At 39.6% G+C, this 19,815-nt stretch overlaps 1 protein-coding gene across 1 annotated transcript in view; it reads right to left on the reverse strand.

The window, feature by feature from the left end:
- VPS41 (VPS41, HOPS complex subunit) overlaps positions 1–19,815 on the reverse strand; it is a 188,141-nt gene that overhangs the window by 78,350 nt on the left and 89,976 nt on the right. The window contains exons 6-7 of the mRNA XM_027539162.1: positions 17,147–17,209; positions 13,739–13,804 (exon numbers count right to left, since the gene is read on the reverse strand). Coding sequence (XP_027394963.1) covers positions 13,739–13,804; positions 17,147–17,209 — 129 coding nt within the window. The remainder of the gene's footprint in view (positions 1–13,738; positions 13,805–17,146; positions 17,210–19,815) is intronic.

Here is a 19,815-nt window from a genome sequence, read left to right on the forward strand (position 1 = left end):
AATGGGGATTTCCTAAATATATGACTGCTTTAAATTCGGTGGTTATTTTCTGCACAAGTTCTAGTCCATCCGTCTCCTTTCCTGAAAAGTGGGTTAGCCTGATTAAAAGCAGTTCAATACAGGCCAGATGTTGCTAGCAGAGAAAGTCTTTGTACACAGGTGGATTTCCAGAGCCCATGTGACAGGCCATTTGCTTCCAGGCAGTATCTGAATAAATACAACTGAAAAGCAACACAGGTTTTTGACAAATTCTTGAAGTTAGTTAATCCTGTGTAAATTATGTACCAGAAATACGCTTTAAAATTAAAAAAAAACATCATATCAACATAAAGTAACAGTCAATTTAGTAGCCAAGAAATCCAAGCTATGAATTCAGTGTGAACCAAAGAAGTTAAACATAAGAGGTGCCACTTAGGAGCATTTCCTTTATATTAAAAACAGAGCAAAAACCTAGCGATGACAGAGAGAGAGATCTATGTCTACCCGCCCACCTAGATGGGTTTAGCAATCAATTGTAGCCAGCATGTGAGGAAGATTCCTGTTCCAACTAGCAACCTGCAATTTCTGCACACGCAACTCACAACTGCAAACGGGATTCCAGAAAAGAATGAGGCATTTAAAAAGTAACAAACAGCCTTCCATGTGGATCCTGAACACTTAACAGAGCTGGTTGTTCAAATCAAAAATCTTGAGTTTGTTTTTCAGTTTGCAGCTGTCTGAGGATCTATTCCCTGGTACTGGGTTCAAGGTTGGACCCCTTCCCCAGTAGAATAGACATCCACTGGGTGATGCAACTTGAATGAACGTTCTGTGTGATGAATAAAATCTCTAATTTTAACTACACATAATCTCAATCACAGATGACTCAGGAAGAGATCTTTGCACAGTGAGATTATGAAAAAGAAATACAAAACTTCTAAGTCTTGAATAACAGGAAGAGTCACAAGAACACACAGGTTTATGGATGTGAACAAGCGCTTCACTCAATTCAAATTAAAGCAAAACGAACCAACAAGGACCTACCATATAGCACAGCAAATTATACTCAATATTTTGTAATAATCTATAATGGAAGAGTTTGAAATGGAATATATATATATATACACACACACACACACATATACACACACACACAAACACACATATATAAACACATAGATATTTAATGGAATCACTGTGCTGTACATCTGAAACTAACATGATACTGTAAATCAACTATGCAAGCTATGTGTGCTCAGCTGCTCAGTCATATCTGACTCTTTGTGACCCCATGGACTGTAGCCTCTCAGGCTCCCCTGTCCATGAGATTCTCCAGGCAAGAATACTGGAGTGGGTTGCCATGTCCTCCTCCAGGGGATCTTCCTGACCCAGGGATCAAACCTGAGCTCCTGTGGCTCCTCCTGGGAAGATCCCCTGGAGAAGGACATGGCAACCCACTCCAGTATTCTTGCCTGGAAATCCCATGCACAGAGGAGCCTGGTGGGCTACACAGTCCGTGGGGTGGCAAAAACGTTGACACAACTTAGCAACTAAACAACAACAAATCAACTATATACTTCAATGGAAAAAAAAAAAAAATGAAGCAAAAGGGGAAAAAGTAAAGATCAGAACACTGCCTACAGAAGAAACGAAATCAAATGAACCTGCCTTTAACTGGACACGGTGGCTTGTTTTTAAGAGCCTTCAAGGAAGCAGCAGGACAGACAATCTAGGGGCAGATACATCTGTGGAGTAGAATATGCTCATCTTCTTTGTACACAGTTCAGCATCTACTCAAAAGTATCATTATAACTCCTATATAATGCCTCCCTAGAACAAGAATAATTATTCCAGGTTTAGCTAAAATTGGACAAAAGACTGCAGGCTATTCAGTAAGCAGCAATAATTGCGCTCAAACTGACAATAAATATCAAATGGACAGTCGTCATTGTCCTGGCTTCTATGGTAATATTAAAAGCTGCCCTGAGCAAAGAATACAACCAGAGAAATCACAAAGGAAGGGATATAAGTGACTAGTAAATAAAAATGCTCAAAATCACTAATCATTCAAGGAAGTTACAAAATAGAATAATGGAGTCTCTTTCTACGTATAGCAAATTGGCAAGTCGATATGGTAAAACAGCTCCTCTAAAACACACAGCTGGTATAAATCAGTATGTTTTCTAGAATGTACCTTTACTTGGCAATATGTATCAAGAGCCTGAAAGATACTCGGAATCTTTGACCCAGTAATTCTAATCCTAAGAATGAGAGCTAGAAAAACATTCAGAAGCACAAACAAAAGTTCATACCCAAAGATTTCTAACTTCAATACAGCATGATTTATGATAACCCCAAACGGGATACAATCTAATGGTCCAATAATATGAGACCGATTAAGAAAATTAAATTGACCTGCAGGATGGAAAATTACATAATCAGTAAAGAACATCTGAGCTAAGATTAGACTTCAATAATGTAGGGAATTTCATATGATTTAGAATGCTAAGTTGAAAAGAGAGCCAAATAGTTGAGATTACTTTATACATTCTTTTATTATTGCTTTTTATTATTATAAAAGGCATGTTTTCTACAAAAAAAAAGGCAGAAAATAAATGCCAATGAAGGCCAGAAAAAACACAAATAATCTTGCTCAGATATTATTAATAACATGTTAATAATATTAATATTGTTAATAATCTGGTATACAGCTTTCCATGAAATTGCTACATCATACATTTATATTTCTACCAGAAAGGGGAATCAAATAGTGTATTATTTTCATAAAGTACCTCAATAAACCATTTAGCAAATGTTGGGCATTTCATTTGTCACAATGAAGAAAGAGAAAAAAGCTGGCATGCAGGAGCTGGTCTGTCATTCAGAGCAGGGCCTTGGTGTTCTCCGGGTAAATATAAACAATTTCACAGAACGCCAACATAAGACAAGGCCCTGTGACCATAAGATGAGGAGGAAAACAGGACCACTCCATAATCACATCTGAGCATGGACAAAATATCAACATTTTCCAAGCCACATAAATGAACAAACACCTCCCTATCCTGGCTAAAAGGAAAGACTGCTTCTTTGCCAATGTCTTTAGCCTTGATTTTATCTTTCCTCCTTCTGGATATGATGTATTAAGATACCCAGTGGTGGAAAAACTCTTGCTTCCGGACAGCACCTGACCCAGCGCAAAGTCCTACTTCTTTAAAGCCTCGCCACACCGCCTCTCAACAACAGCCCAAATCCTGTAACACCCTCCTTCTAACACATCCTCTTCCTCACACCCTGCAAATATGTTCCTGGAGATCTAGGGTTGCACGGCACTGACACAGCTATTCGCTACCACATACACTACCATTAGAATTTGAGTGGGTTCAAATCTGCACTGTTACAAACATCAAAGAGGAATACTGGCTGAAAACGAATTAGAAAACTAACAGGAAACAAACTAACTTATAATGGAGGGGCGGGAATCCCCAAATGCTTAATGACAAAGGCCTGAAAAATTACTCCAACAGTAATATTGCACAGGCAATAGCTACTCCAAATATTAAAGAACAACAACAGGATTCAACATGCAAAGGAAGGTATTTTGAGCAAGGAGCAAAGGATGGTTTGATTACTCTAGGAAGACAGATGGTAAGCTTAACATCCGAATCCAGGAAGGGCTGCAAACAATATGGAAATATTACACACGGAAAAGTTAGCTGAACTCATTAAAGAAAAAAAGGCTTCTGTTCTCACCAGGTTTTTGATGGCTATGAAACGAGGACGACTAAGAAAATGCGGTTGCCATGGATCCATCTTCCCGGATGTTGGGAGCTCTACATACTGACATCAAAAAAGCAACTAATGTTTGAGATGGATGAACTTAATTTTGAAAGCAAGGAAAAACATCTGTCACTGATATTGAAAGTGATTTCTATTTTTAAGCCCTGGATTTAAAATTTTAGCTTCAACCAGTTCAGTACACAGTGGAAAACCCACCAAAATATACTTTTACAATATAGCTGTTTACAACTTGGGTTTTACATACCTAAGAAATATTTGTAAAGGTTACACTGTGTTTTACTTCCTATTAGTCAGTAGTTTTTAATCAATTTTGGTATGCTTACAGCATGAGATGAATTCTAGGAATGGAACCACAATTTATAACACCATGCCTAGAAGAGATGAAGGTGTTTATTTACAATGGTTCTATGTGCAACCACTTGGGACATAAATTTGGTGGTTGCCTGAAAAGTGATGTGTGAGAAAAGTCTGCATGTAGAAAACTGCCTAAGATCAAGCATCAAAATGCCTGCAGAAGTATCGTTCTCTAGATCCACTGGTCAGCAGACTGGGTGGTGTAACTGACGTCAAAGACTTTTTCAGGATAAACAAGGTCTTACTGTACAGTACAGGAAACTATACTCAATATCCTGTTGATAAACCATAATGAAAAAGAATACATATAATAGAATCACTTTGTTGTAGAGCAGAAATTAACACTACATTGCAAATCAACTTCAATACTTCAATAAACTTTTTAAAAATTAAAAAAGATCTTTTATGACCCCAAGAACTCCAGCTTCCATCTGACCAGGAGATAAGCAAATACATAAGGAAGGACTCTTCCCTTGTGGCTCAGATGGTAAAGAATCTGCCTGCAATGTGGGAGACCTGGGTTCAGTCCCTGGGTCAGGAAGATCCCCTGGAGAAGGGATAGGCTACCCACTTCAGTGTTCTTGGGCTTCCCTTGTAGCTCAGCTGGTAAAGAATCCATCTGCAATGCAGGAGACCTGGGCTCAATCCCTGGGTTGGGAAGATCCCCTAGAGAAGGGCATGGCAACCACTCCAGTATTCTTGCCTGGAGAAGTCCATGGACAGAGGAGCCTGGTGGGCTATAGTCCAAGGAGTTGTGAAGAGTCAGACATGACTGAGCGACTAACACCTAACACTACATTTCACGTTTAATGGTCATAGGAATTTACTGGGCTATGGGAATTTTAAAAAGATTCGCATTACTACAAAAAACTGCTCCACTGTATCTTCTTCCAAAAAGAATCCAACATGCAATTTGTTGTTTGCTGATCATTTTGGACACTGAGAAGCTAGCTGATGCTTCTACCTCTGTCCTTCAGGTAAAATCTGCCAGGAGCCTTTAGCCCTGAATAGTGAAGCGCTTTTTCTCATTTCATGCATGCAGGTCCTTGCCTTGTTTGCTGACTGACACTTCCCAGCTTACAAAGCAAGCTGTCCCTGCGGCCAGGTCCCCTCATTCTAGTTCACTGCAATGCCAAACAGCTGACTACCTCTTTTCTAAAAATGAACTCCGCTGCAAACAGCAGTGCGACAATTTAATAATTTGTCAAAGGAGGAGAATCAGTTATTATGAAGTGTATTTCAGAGTTCAAAGGTAAAGGTCATAGGGAGCTCAAGTTTATCTGCTGACAGAGAAAGTTGAGCAATTAAAAAAACAGCAAACAAACCAGACAAGATCTGCTTGGCAGACGTATTTCTAGAAGACATACCTCATTTCTGTGCTCATGCATTAAAATTCTTGCTACACAAGGAGGTTTACACTTAAAAAAAATCCATCGATTCACATGTTTGAAAGTTCTCTCCAATGGCACTCTTACGAGATGTGCTTTTTCTTTTCTTTTTTCAACATGGAAACAAAACAGAATTTAGAATAAGCTTTTTATGCTCATGTGTCAAGCACTGGAGTCCATAAATCCAGCTATGGCATTCAACTACTAAGAAGTTACCTTGAAAATCTAAAATAAAAGTTTATGCCAGACAGAACTACTGCCTCCTCTTTCCAGTCCCAGGTGGATAAGGAGCTATCTCCAAAGACCTAAGAAGCTAGAACCTTAAAAAGGAAATATCAACAACTGTGTCAAACTGCAGTTTCAGGTTTTTTGGTTTTTTCCCTTCGTGACTAGTCTGTGGAACTATTCTGAAATGCATGTTCTGATTACTTTTTAAAAAATGTTTACCCCTTGCCCAGTAACTAAGTTTTCCCATCAAATTAACTAAAATCTTCAATTAAAAATCTCCATCAAATTTTCTTATGAAATGACATCAAGATTCTCTCTCTGTAGGACATCCATCGTTCCTATTTTGCTTCTGTGATAGTTGCGTAGCTTTCATCATTGTTTACAGAAGTTGACATATAATTCCTAGATGCAATTAGCTGTCAGTCCAGAGAAGATCAGTATTCTTAAGGGTTAAGAATGCCTTTATTCCACATTACACCTTCATTTGGCTAGTCACTGTTTCACTGTTTTTTAAAGATCAAATTAACCTCTCAGTTACATGATACTTGTCTTTGCTCTTTTTCCGTCATATGATCTGCCATCTACTCTAAACAGGGAGGTCTAGTGCAAGGTTATCACCATTTGCTAAATGCTGGACTCTTTAAACTTGTTCTGCTTTGTTTGTGGCACTGGTTGCAAACTGTGGCTGGAATGATCAGAGTTGTGATTAGGCCAATGAAGATTTTGACTTTTTTCTCAATTACAAAGGTATAAAATGCCATGCTGCTGCTGCTGCTGCTGCTGCTAAGTCGCTTCAGTCGTGTCCGACTCTGTGCAACCCCAAAGACAGCAGCCCACCAGGCTCCCGGTCCCTGGGATTCTCCAGGCAAGAACACTGGAGTGGGTTGCCATTTCCTTCTCCAATGCAGGAAAGTGAAAAGTGAAAGTGAAGTCACTCAGTCATGTCTGACTCTTCGAGACCCCACGGACTGCAGCCTACCAGGCTCCTCCATCCATGGGATTTGCCAGGCAAGAGTACTGGAATGGGGTGTAAAATGCCATAACTCGGTTATAAGAAAAAAATCAATTTCCCCTAAAAATTTGCTAACACCTTAAAAAGAAATTTTTTTCACAATATTATCTCTTTATTAATGTCACCTTCCAAAAGCCTTTCTCTTAGTTTTTAAAATCAAAGGTGCATTCCTTAATGAAATCAGAAATATTCCCTGAAATAATCGCAACTAAATAAATCTATTTTAAAACAGACAAAACACATTAATTCCAAAACCATGTAGTGTAGGTGATCTTCCAAAGTGCACACCATACACATACAGAAGGAAGAAATCCTTCCAGAGATTTCTGCGAAGCACACCAAGCTTCTGCACGTTTTGGCAATCTCTAGTTATTTAACTCTATACAAAGAAGTCACTATAACTTACTAAATAAACACTAGTTTTTACTATTCACTAAATACATATTTACACAATAAACTTTAATGAATCCAGAGACATCAGTCAATAGCTTGTATGTTACAAGTTCCTGAATAAAGGGCACGTGTGTGTGAAGTTCCTTCAGTCATGTCCGACTCGTTGGGACCCTATGAACTGTAGCCCTCCAGGCTCCTCTGTCCATGCGATTCTCCAGGCAAGAATACTAGAATGGGTTGCCATTCCCTTCTCCAGGAGATCTTCTCAACCCAGGGATTGAACCTGGTTCTCTTACATCTCCTGCATTGGCAGGGAGGTTCTTTACCACTAGCACCACTTGGAAAGCTCGAATAGAGGGCATATTTACATAGTAATGTTTCTTAAACCTCTAACATAAATAGGAAAAATTGTAATGCCCTTTAATTATTTTTTATTGAAGTAGATGTACAGCAAAGTGATTCAGTTATACATATATATTTATCTATTCTTTTTCATATTCTTTTCCCTTACAGGTTACTACAAAATGTTGAGTAGAATTCCCTGTGCTATATGGTAGGTCCTTGTTGTTTATTTTATATATAGTAGTGTGTATCTGTTAATCTCAAACTCCTAATCTATCCCTTCTTTCCCCCTTTGGTAATCATAAGTTTGTTTTCTACAAATGTGGGTCTATTTATGTTTTGTAAATAAGTTCAGTCATATTATATTCTTAGATTCCACATATAAGCAATATTATATTTGTCTGGCTTACTTCACTTAGTATGATAATCTCTGGTAGCTCCTTGCTGCTACAAATGCATTATTTCATTATTTTTATGGCTGAATAATATTCCAGTGTGTGTGTGTGTGTGTGTGTGTGTGTGTACACCACATCTTCTTTATCCATTCACCTGTTGATGGACATTTAGATTGCTTCCATATCTTGGCTACTGTAGAATAAATAGTGCTGCAATGAACACTGGGGTACATATATCTTTTCAAATTATAGTTCTCTCCAGATATATGCCCAGGAGTGGATCTTGGATCATATGGTAACTCTATTTTGTTTTTTAAGGAACAGACATATTATCTCCATAGTGGCTGCACCAATTTACATTGCCACCATTAGTGTAGGAGGGTTCAACTTTTTCCCACAGCCTTTGTTATTTTCAGAATTTTGAATGATGGTATAAAAATGGCTTTTATAGGTAAAGAACTCAAAATCAAAATGTTTTAAAAGGAGTTAATTTGTCATCCCATAAGTAATCAGTGGTTCTAAAAACTAAAAAGGGTACTGGCACAAGGATAGATAGACAAATCAACAGAATTGAAAGTCCACAAATAAACTCTAACACTTATGGCTAACTGATTTTTGACAGAGGGTCCAAGACAATGGCAAAGGAACAGTCTTTGCAACAAAGAGGGCTGGCACAACTGGATATCCATATGCAACAGAATGAATTCAGACCCCTACCTTACACCATACACAAAAATTAACTCAAGGTAGATTCTAGAGCTAAATTTAAAAGTTCATACTATAAAACTCTTTGAAGAAAACACAAGCATAAATCTTAATAACCTTAGATTTGGCAATGATTTCATAGATACAATACCAAAAGCACAAGCATCAAAACACACACATACACACACACACACACACAAAACAAAGATGCCACACAAAAACAGATGAATGGCACTTCAGCAAGATTAAAAGCTTTTGCACCTCAAATGACACGAGCAATAAAGTGAAAAGACAACTCAAAGGCTGGGAGAAAATATTTGCAAATATTTGCAAATCACATACTGGCAAGAGAAGTGAATCCAGAATATATATAAAAAAAATTTACAATGTGTAAAGAAAAAAGACAAATAGCCCAATGGAAAAACGGACAAACAATCTGAATAGGCATTTCTGCAAAGAAGATAGACAAATAGCCAACAAGCACTCAAAGATGCTCAACAAACTTAGTCATTGCTGCTGCTAAGTCGCTTCAGTCGTGTCGGACTCTGTGCGACCCCATAGACGGCAGCCCACCAGGCTTCCCCGTCCCTGGGATTCTCCAGGCAAGAACACTGGAGTGGGTTGCCATTTCCTTCTCCAATGCATGAAAGTAAAAAGTGAAAGTGAAGTCACTCAGTCGTGTCCGACTCTTCGAGACCCCATGGACTGCAGCCTACCAGGCTCCTCCGTCCACGGGATTTTCCAGGCAAGAGTACTGGAGTGGGGTGCCATTGCCTTCTCCGTAGTCATTAGGGAAATATAAATCAAAACATTGAGACATCACCACTTTCCACACACCAGATGCCTATAATCAAAAAGACAGCTACAAATGAATGAGGGTGAGAATGTGGAGAAAGTGAAATCTTTACATATTGCTAACGAGAATGTAAATGGTGCAATTACTTTGGAAAATGACTGGACAGTTCTTCAAAGTGTTCGACACAGAGTTACTATATGATCCAACAATTCTACACCCGAGGCATTAAAACACATGACCCCATAAAAAAGTCGTACGTGAATGTTCACAGTACCACTACTCGTAACAGTCAAAACATAGAAACAACCCAAATGTTCATCAACTGATAAACAGCTAAATAAAATATGATATACCCATACGATGAAAGATAATTTGGCCATAAAAAGGAATGAAATACTGATACATGCTACACCATGGATGTACCTAGAAAACTAATGAAAAAAATCAGACACAAGGTCATGTACTCATGATTCCATTTACATGAACTATTCAGAATTTACATGAAATATCCAGAATTTGTGACCCCATGGACTCTATCCTGCCAGGCTCTCTGTCCATGGAATCCTCCAGGCAAGAATACTGGAGTGGGTCACCATTTCCTTTTCCAGGGGATCTTCCCAATCCAGGGATCAAACTCAGGTCGATTGCATTGCAGGAAGACTCTTTACCACATAAGCCTCCAGGGAAACCATCCAGAATTTACATGAAACATCCAGAGTAGGCAAATTTATAAAGAATTGAAACAGGTTAGCCGTTCCTTGGGGCTAGGAAGCAGGGAAAAGGGGTTAGGGAGCGACTGCTAATGGGGACAAGGTTTCATTACTGGGATGATGAAAATGCTCTAAAACTGGATTATGGTGATGGTTGCACAATTCTGTAAACATATTAAAACCAATGAATTGTACTTTTTTTTTTTTTTTGGCTGTGTCACATAGCATATGGGATCTTAGTTCCCCAACCAGGGATGGAACCTGCAACCCCTGTAGTGGAAGCACACAGTCTTATCCACTGGACTGCCAGGAAAGTCCTTGAATTGTACTCTTTAAACTGGTGAACTTTATGATATGCAAATTATATATCAATAAAGCTATTAAAATAAGAAGACATGACAATATCACTTACACTGACATGTGAAATCCTATGATTCTTCATGTCAGAATATCACATATATACTTTCATCAAGCTCAATAACCTAAGTCCTTTATACAACATACTAACCCTTTGGTGTGTGTTTCTTTTAAACTATTTTAAGCCAGAAATTCTAACTCAACAATATCAAGTTTTTCACCAGATAACTTGAACTGTTTTTATTTTATCTGTACATAATTAAGCATCTTTTGTGCTTGGGAAGAAATGTCTACATGCATTTTTGGAGACATGAACAGGAAAACAGGAGAAAAGAGAAAGCTTCCTCTTAGAACACTGAACACAGAAAAACCTGTCAAGCAGAGAGTGATAACCAAAGAGATGACCCAAATCTTTGATGTTCTTGCCTGTTCAGCATTCAGTGAATTCTACTTATTTAGTACTTATCACAATGTAATCTTGGTATCAATTCCAACTTTTTCCCATGTGACCTCACCTGCACTTGGATCCTGGACTACTTCCTTATCCATACAATTGCTCAACAAGTTTTGGCCCAAAGAGTTACAACTACTCTAGAAGTTTCAGCCCAAAGAGTTACATTCACTTGGTCCTTTCTACAGATGTCTGTAAGCTATGTCAAATGCTACGTAGAAGGATGAACACGTTATTGACACAGTTAACTTAGGCATCTTGCAAGTTGACAAGACATTCATGTAGAAAAAACTACTCTGGCAAATTATATCAGATGATAGGTACCCTTCACAGTATAAAACCAATTATTAAACTATACCAACAAGGTAACTATTAAGAACTCAAATCTATACAGAAACTCCCACCATCAAAGTTTGAGTCCATGTGGACATCATTCATATTATCTCTAATATGTTCTTTCATACCAATACCTTGAAAATATATGGGACAACTCTAAAGTCTCGAACTTCTGGAATTGGAAAGCTAGAACTCAAAACTGCATCCTCACTTGGAAAATACTTAAACCAAAATGATTTATCAATATTTTAAGTTATCAACATTTTATGAGGGATTGCTATTAAGAAGGCAGCAGACAGTTTAGAAGCAGAATCTCCAACCCCAGTCAAGCCTTCAGATGAGTGCAACCCTGGCCAAAATCTGAACAGAAATCTCATGACAGGCCCTAAAACAGACCGTACACGAAAGCCACTCTTAAATTTCTGACCTGTGAGATAATGAAAGTGTGTTGGTTTAGGCCACTTAAAAAAAACAAACAAAAAACCTAGTGACTTGGCATTTTTCATCCCTAATGAGTTTTAAATAAAAACGCATGGGTTTAAATTATAGCTACGTGAATTCATGCTCTGTATCCCATAAAATTTTCTAACTAGAAAAGTGTTTACTACAGAAATATCAATACTTTATCAAGAAGAATTTGAAGCTACTCTTTCCTGAAATCAACAAAGACAAGTAAGGTAGTTATTTTTTCCTAGCAGTAAGTCAGCTGCAGATCTAAAATAGAAAATGTTAGCTTCAATCTGCAATTTCTACTGACTAATTCCATACATGCTTCCCAGGTGGCACAGTGGTAAAGAATCCACTTGCCAATTCAGGAGACACAAGAGACATGGATTGGATCCCTGGGTTGAGAAGATTCCCCAGAGTTGGAAATCACAACCTGCTCCAGTATTCTTACCTGGAAAATTCCATGGACAGAGGAGCCTGGGGGACTACAATGCATGGGGTCATAAAGTGTCAGACATGACTGAGCAACTGAGCACAATCCCATAGACATTTCTGTGTGAGGTTAGTGCTGCTAGGGCCTAAGGATGACAGTAAGTGCTGGGGAGGGGATGAAAAGAGGTGGTTCTCAAACAGAAATCAGAGCTGATGCAATCTTGGTTTTGTGCCTTGAGATGCTGTTGGAATCTAAAGGACCTGCTACTTAACCATTACGTGGAGCTAAAACCAGTGCTTGAAAAATGCTAACAACTAGTATGCAGTTCTATCATTCTATGAAGCAACAGTCCAAGTGAAAAGGACAGATAACTACCACAAAACACTCAAAACCATTTGGTAGCTAAGCCTCGAAGTATCTATTCCATAGCTATACCTTGGTATAGAAATAAACACATACAGCCTGCTCTCCACTGAGCCCTAAACTGGATAGGAAACAACGTTCAGAGTTCTAGGACAGTGGGAACATTTTATCATTAAAAAAAAAAATCACTGGTGAATAAAAATAGAAAAAAAATTTATTCTATAAGCAGAAAGATGGAGAAGGCAATGGCACCCCACTCCAGTACTTTTGCCTGGAAAATCCCATGGATGGAGGAGCCTGGAAGGCTGCAGTCCATGGGGTCGTTAGAGTCGGACACGACTGAGCGACTTCCCTTTCACTTTTCACTTTTATGCATTGGAGAAGGAAATGGCAACCCACTCCAGTGTTCTTGCCTGGAGAATCCCAGGGGTGGGGGAGCCTGTTGGGCTGCCGTCTCTGGGGTCGCATAGAGTCGGACACGACTGAAGCGACTTAGCAGCAGCAGCATAAGCAGAAAGATTCTTTCATTTTAGAATCTGCTATATCCACAAACATGTCAATGTATAAAACAATTCTTTTACTTTCTCATGTTTTAAATAGCACTAAGATAATAAAATATGCTAGGAACATGTCACTAAAAAAGAGCCATGGCAAGCTCAGCTCGGTGCTCTGTGTTGACTTAGAGGGGCGGGCTGCGGGTGGGGGAGAGGGAGGCTTGAGAGGGAGGGGATATATGTAAACACAAAGTCTAAGCAGTTGCAAAAGAGTCAGACATGCCTTAGTGACTAAACAACAAAATAGCTGATTCGCTTCCTTGTACAGCAGAAACTAACACATTATATTCCAACAAAAATAAATTAAAATATAAAATTTAAAAAAGAGCCATGATTGTTCTAAAACTTTCTCAAGACTTGCAAGAGATTATCGACAAGCGGAAAAAAATGACTAGTTACTTGCTCTTACTTTTTAAATGCTACCTCTTTTTTTGTGTGTGGAAGGGGCTATATTTCAATAGGCTAGCAAACAGTTTGAGTAACATCTGTTTTTGCCTGCACCTATTCCAAAGGGATGCCACCGACAAGCACTGAGGCCACACCTCCCCCAAGAGGTAATGGTCTTGCTATTTCACTACACTGGGCTTTCTCAAACTTTCTCCAAATGAAGAGTCAGACATTAAAAATATTAAAGATAAATTAAAGAGCAAACAGAACCCCTCAAAGACTGCCTGTGACATCAACACGTAGCATTTACCTTCTTCCCTCCCGTCACAAACTGCTTGCAGCTGGATCTCACAAAATGCGGGTGCACAGCAATGATCTGCAAGGAAGAGGGAGCCAACATGTCACTGGTTAGGAGTCACGGCTGCAGAGCAGAATGAAAGCCCCTTGTACATGACAGGCAACATGATCGAAAAATCAACCTGGTGTCTAGGTAGGAAGTAATCTATTCAGGGAACATTTTGCACCAAGGGAGAGCGAGTTTTGCTCTGGTGTGAGAGCTTCTCTTCTATGAAGTCAGATCAAAGCTAAAAGATGAGAGTGAACGGCTGTAGGTTCTGGCTGAGTGGGACCCCCTGAGTGGGCCCTCCCCTTTAGAGGCAGCCAATGAAGGTAATCAAGGAGCGAGATGTCACAAGCGTTTGTAACTGAAGACATTTCATAGAAGAAATCTAGATTATTTCCTTGTCAGGATGCCTCCCAAGTGGAACGAGGGCTGCAATGCAGCCTCACAGTGTGGAGTGGGACTCCATCAGTGGCAAAGACAACGCACTGCAGAACTGAGCTGAGTTCCCTTTTACCTCCACCGTCAGTTCCTGGGCCCCTGGTTATCACCTGCTCTCCACAATCTCCTACAACCCCTCACAAAGGTCTCTCCCAAGGCTGTCCCATCATTGTCATCATCGTTTCATTTGTCAGTGGCTTTCTCAGAGTCTGATAGCTGCGTCAGCATAAGCTCATCTTCGGGGCTCCCTTACATGGCTGCCAGCCTGCAAAGACCCTGCCTCCTCACTTTCTTATCCCCAAACCCACGTTATCACCAACTAACACACTGTGTTATTTTTCCAGCCCAACATACAGAATTCTTTCTACACATTAAAAAAACGGACACAACTATACCACAAACCTTCAACTAAAGACATTTTCTATTCTTATTAATGAACACATCTCCATCTGCCAGTGGGATAGATTCCATTTCCTACCCTGTCATTTTGAGGGCATTTATTAGTATGTGACTCCTCATTTCTCTAACCATTTCTCACTTCCAGGTTAGCCCTTCTTTCTTTCCACACTTGTCTAATCCATCCTGGATACCAATGGAATCATTTACACATGCTGTCGTTACATTTTCTTAAAATCTTTCTTGAGGGTCCTCTTAGCTTTCTTATAATGCATGGTCCTAGATCACAACTGCGAGTGCAGTCATGTCTGTGCCCTCAACCACATAACCTTACCCTTCATTCTTCCCCACCAAGAAGAAACCAAGGCCATCACGTCACTGCCCCTGACTGCGGAGCCTTCACTGCCCAACTTAGTGACACTTGGCTTGGTCTCACCAGCAGAGGCTGTAGGACTCACATCCAGGGTTTCCCTCCCTCATCCCTACATGATGGATCCCATCCCTTAGAGCCGCCCCACTAAGTATTCCCTTTTGCTTATTTTGGATCTTTCTCCCTATGATTTTTTTTTTTTTTAATACCAACAACCCAAACATGACCAGGAGAAATCCTCCTGGACTTTGGTTCTTTCTTCATCTATCAAATGAACTCCCTTCTACATCACACAGTTTCTTGAAAGAAGAGTCTACCTTGCTTGTTTCTACTTCTTTATCTCCAATTTACTCCCTCATACATAGTGAGCCTCCTCCGAGACCCTCCTCATTAAGGTCGCCAGGAGCTCGTAATTATCAAATAAAGTGCCCTGCTCCTGTCCCTACCTCGTGGTAGCTCCACACTGCCTTTTCTGTGCTGCTCGCTCCTTCCTTCTGGAAACCCTCTCTCTTTTGGCTTCTCCTCCAATCCTCCTAATTCTTCTAAGATCCCTCATTGGTATCTTTTCTTCCCACTGCCTGAATCTTTAAATCAGTGCTACAAGGGAGGTCCAGTGGTTAAGTCTCCATGCTTCCAATGCAGGAGGCATGGGTTTGATCCCTGGTTGAGGAACTAAGATCCCCCATGCTGTGGGGCCAAAGAAATAAATAAATAAGATAAACCACCACAGTGATACTAAAAGAAATAATTAAAAAAAATTAAAAAACAAAATAAGTTAGTGCTCCGAATTTGACCTTCAGTCTTTTTCTTCTTAATCTTTAACTGGATGATAACTTTCAAAATGGTTTCATCTTACTCAGCTTAAGTACAGCTGGCTACCCACCCAGTTTGTGATTTTTAGGGCCAATCTCCATTCTGAGCTCTACATTCATACTTCCAAAACCTCCATAACATTTCCACTGGATGCTATGTCTCTAACTGTTATCTAGACTCCAGACCAAACTAGCAACATCCTGCCTCAAACCATCTCTTATTTCAACTGACAGCCTTTCCACACACCATTACCAAAGCAAGAACCTGGATTTACCCTCAGCTCTTCCATTTTTCATTACCTGCAGTCATCACCAAAGCTTATTAAACCTACCTCCTCCAGGCTTTTCCAATTCATTACTGCTACTCCATCTTGAATTCTCACTATCTTTCTTTTCATTGAGCTCCTGTAACACCATGTCTAGGATATGGCTTAGCCTTCTAAATCGTCTCCTGCCCCCAACCACTCTCTTGCTTGCATACCCCTGCATTCTGGCAGGGCTGGCTTTCTAAAACCTCTATCAGATCCCATCTCTCTTTTACCTGTTGATCAATAAACGTTTGAATAAACACGTGAGAAAACGGAACAACCTCTTCCTTGACAACTCTAACAGCCACTGTAACTACAGTAACTATCACCTAAAACTGGCCTTCTGCCTCATGCCTGTCAGCCTTCTCATCTATACTGAATACAGTTGCTGTATTACTTTGCTTTTGGCTTAGCTCAGTTTTATGCCACTTCTTTGCTCTTCGGCATTCCATAATTTCTCCTTATCTACCAGACAAATTTCTTAGCCTAAATATAAAGCCACCTCAATCTGCCCATGCAGCTTTCCTGCCAAGTCAGTATTTTATGTACCATCTATACTCAACTATTTGCCACTTCCTGAACACAATTTGAACTTTCTAGCCTCTTCATTTATATTATACTGTTCTTCTGCATGGGAAGTCAGCTTTCTCCCTCTGTCCTGTCCATTTATTAAAGCCCAGTCAAACATTAATCCATCTATGGGAACCATCACTAACAAGAACAGCTAGAAGTAACTCCTCTCAGTTTTAGCCTCAACACTGTTTTTACCTCTGAGTCTTTAATCACAGATTGTGTGATTTGAGTCTTTAATCACACAGTGTGTGTTTATCATCTCACCCACTACAACAAAAGTTGGAGGATACACTGAGGTCACAGTCACATAATATACATTCTGTGCACCTCCAAGGCATCAAATAGTATCCAGTACATTGACTGATGGATGCTTACTGACAAAATTAATGCAAGATTGGTAGTGCTCAAAGTATTAGTTTTCTTACTGCCTTTGTTGAGAAAAATCCTCTGAAAAAGTAAAAACTTACTGAATACTTACTTTAATGGGACAGTCAAAAGTCTCATGAAATTCTTCTCCAGAATACAGTCCAAACACCTGCACCTAAAAAGTAAGCGGATCCTGTCAGTTCACCGTGACAGTAACAAAGAAAGCTGCTGAGCCAGTGACAACACGTACTATCAACGAAAGTCAAGTACTTAGTAATCTAAGGTCTTTGTAATCTCTACTAAATATCCAGTGAAAACAATTCCATCAGTGTGAGACTATACCACTGCAATTAAGTTTTTTTACCAGCATCTCATGGACAGAGTTCCCTTTGCCCATCACAAATTTATTTTGTTAAATAGATGTCAGCTTTAAAAAATGAAACAGAGATGAAAAGGTTATTAATACTTTTTAATGAATTTTCCATAGGCTACTTCTAAAGGAATTATTATTCCTTTCCTTGAAGGAAAAAGGAGCTTCTTCTTTGAGTCACAGATATATAAATCAGCTGAGCAGATCAAAGTCGCAAGAGATAAGAATTGCACTTCTTTTACCATCTTATCCTGAATCTATTGAGAACGTATACATGTAAGATTTAATTTTCTACTTATCAGTGTCTCCCTTAAAATTGTTTCATCTTAATCTTTCCTCTGAGCAGCTGACTTTAATATTCAATTGTATAATGTACATAAAGGGGCTTCCCTGGTGGCTCAGATGGTAAAGAACCTGCCTGTGATCCAGGAGACCCAGGTTCTATCCCTTGCACATGAAGATCCCCTAGAGAAGGAAATAGCAACCCACTCCAGTATCCTTGCCTGGGAAATCCCATGGATAGAGGAGTCTGGCGGGCTACAGTCCATGGGGTCACAAAGAGTCGGACACAACTGAGCAACTAACACTTTAACATAAAGGGTACAGATCATAGATTCAGAGTTTGACAAATGTTTATGATATGAACATACCCCTGCAGCCACCACCCATGTCAAGAAGCAAAACCCAAGAAGCTCCCCTGTGTTCCTTTCCATTCATTTACACCCTCACAAACTAACTGTTCCTCCAAAATCTATCATGTTTGGTAAGCTGTGCTGATGTTTGAATTTTATATAAATAGAATCATAAACTATTTCACTGGCTTCTTTCAATGGATATTTTCCTTCTGATATTTATCCACACTGCTATGTACATATGGCAGGAGCTGGTTCTTTGTCACTGCCGTATAAAATTTCAGTGTATGAGTACATTGCCACTTGTGTATCCACCTTCCATTGATCACTTCAGTTGTTTCCAAATAGAGGCTATTATGAATAATGCCAAAGAAAGGCAATGCCAAAGAATGCTCAAACTATCGCACAACTGCTCTCATCTCACACACTAGTAAAGTAATGCTTAAATTCTTCAAGCCAGGCTTCAACAATACGTGAACCATGAACTTCCAGATGTTCAAGCTCGATTTAGAAAAGGCAGAGGAACCAGAGATCAAATTGCCATCGAGAAAGCAAGAGAGTTCCAGAAAAATATCTATTTCTGCTTTATTGACTATGCCAAAGCCTTTGACTGTGTGGATCACAATAAACTCCAGAAAATTCTGAAAGAGATGGGAATACCAGACCACCTGACCTGCCTCTTGAGAAATCTGTATGCAGGTCAGGAAGCAACAGTTAGAACTGGACATGGAACAACAGACTGGTTCCAAATAGGAAAAGAAGTCCGTCAAGGCTGTATACTGTCACCTTGTTTATTTAACTTATATGCAGAGTACATGATGAGAAACACAGGGCTGGAAGAAGCACAAGCTGGAATCAAGATTGCCGGGAGAAATATCAATAACCTCAGATATGCAGATGACACCACCCTTATGGCAGAAAGTGAAGAAGAACTAAAGAGTCTCTTGATGAAAGTGAAAGAGAAGAGTGAAAAAGTTGACTTAAAGCTCAACATTCAGAAAACTAAGATCATGGTATCTGGTTCCATCACTTCATGGCAAATAGATGGGCAAACAGTGGCAGACTTTATTTTTGGGGGCTCCAAAAATCACTGCAGATGGTGACTGCAGCCATGAAATTAAAAGACACTCACTCCTTGCAGGAAAAGTTATGACCAACCTAGACAGCATATTAAAAAGCAGAGACTTTACTTTGCCAACAAAAGTCCATCTAGTCAAGGCTATGGTTTTTCCAGTAGTCATGTTATGGATGTGAGAGTTGGACTATTAAAAAAGCTGAGTGCTGAAGAATTGATGCTTTTGAACGTTGGTGTTGGAGAAGACTCTTGAGAGTCCCTTGGATTGCAAGGAGATCCAACCAGTCCATCCTAAAGGAGAGCAGTCCTGAATATTCACTGGAAGGACTGATGCTTAAGCTGAAATTCCAATACTTTGGCCACCTGATGCGAAGAACTGACTCATTTGAAAAGACCCTGATGCTCAGATAGATTGAAGGTAGGAGGAGAAGGGGACGAAAGAGGATGAGATGGTTGGATGGCATCACCGACTCAATGGATATGAGTTTGAGTAAACTCCGGGAGTTGGTGATGGATAGGGAGGCCTGGAGTGCTGCAGTCCATGGGGTCGCAAAGAGTTGGACATGACTGAGCGACTGAACTGAACTGAATGAATAATGCTATAATGAACACTCTTTCCAAATCTTTTGGTCCACTCACATATCCATTTATGAAGAATGGGATTGTTGAGCTGCAGGTTATATCTTTGTTGACATCTAATAGAC

The sequence above is a fragment of the Bos indicus x Bos taurus genome, chromosome 4, assembly GCF_003369695.1.
Source record: "Bos indicus x Bos taurus breed Angus x Brahman F1 hybrid chromosome 4, Bos_hybrid_MaternalHap_v2.0, whole genome shotgun sequence".
Lineage (NCBI taxonomy): Eukaryota > Metazoa > Chordata > Mammalia > Artiodactyla > Bovidae > Bos > Bos indicus x Bos taurus.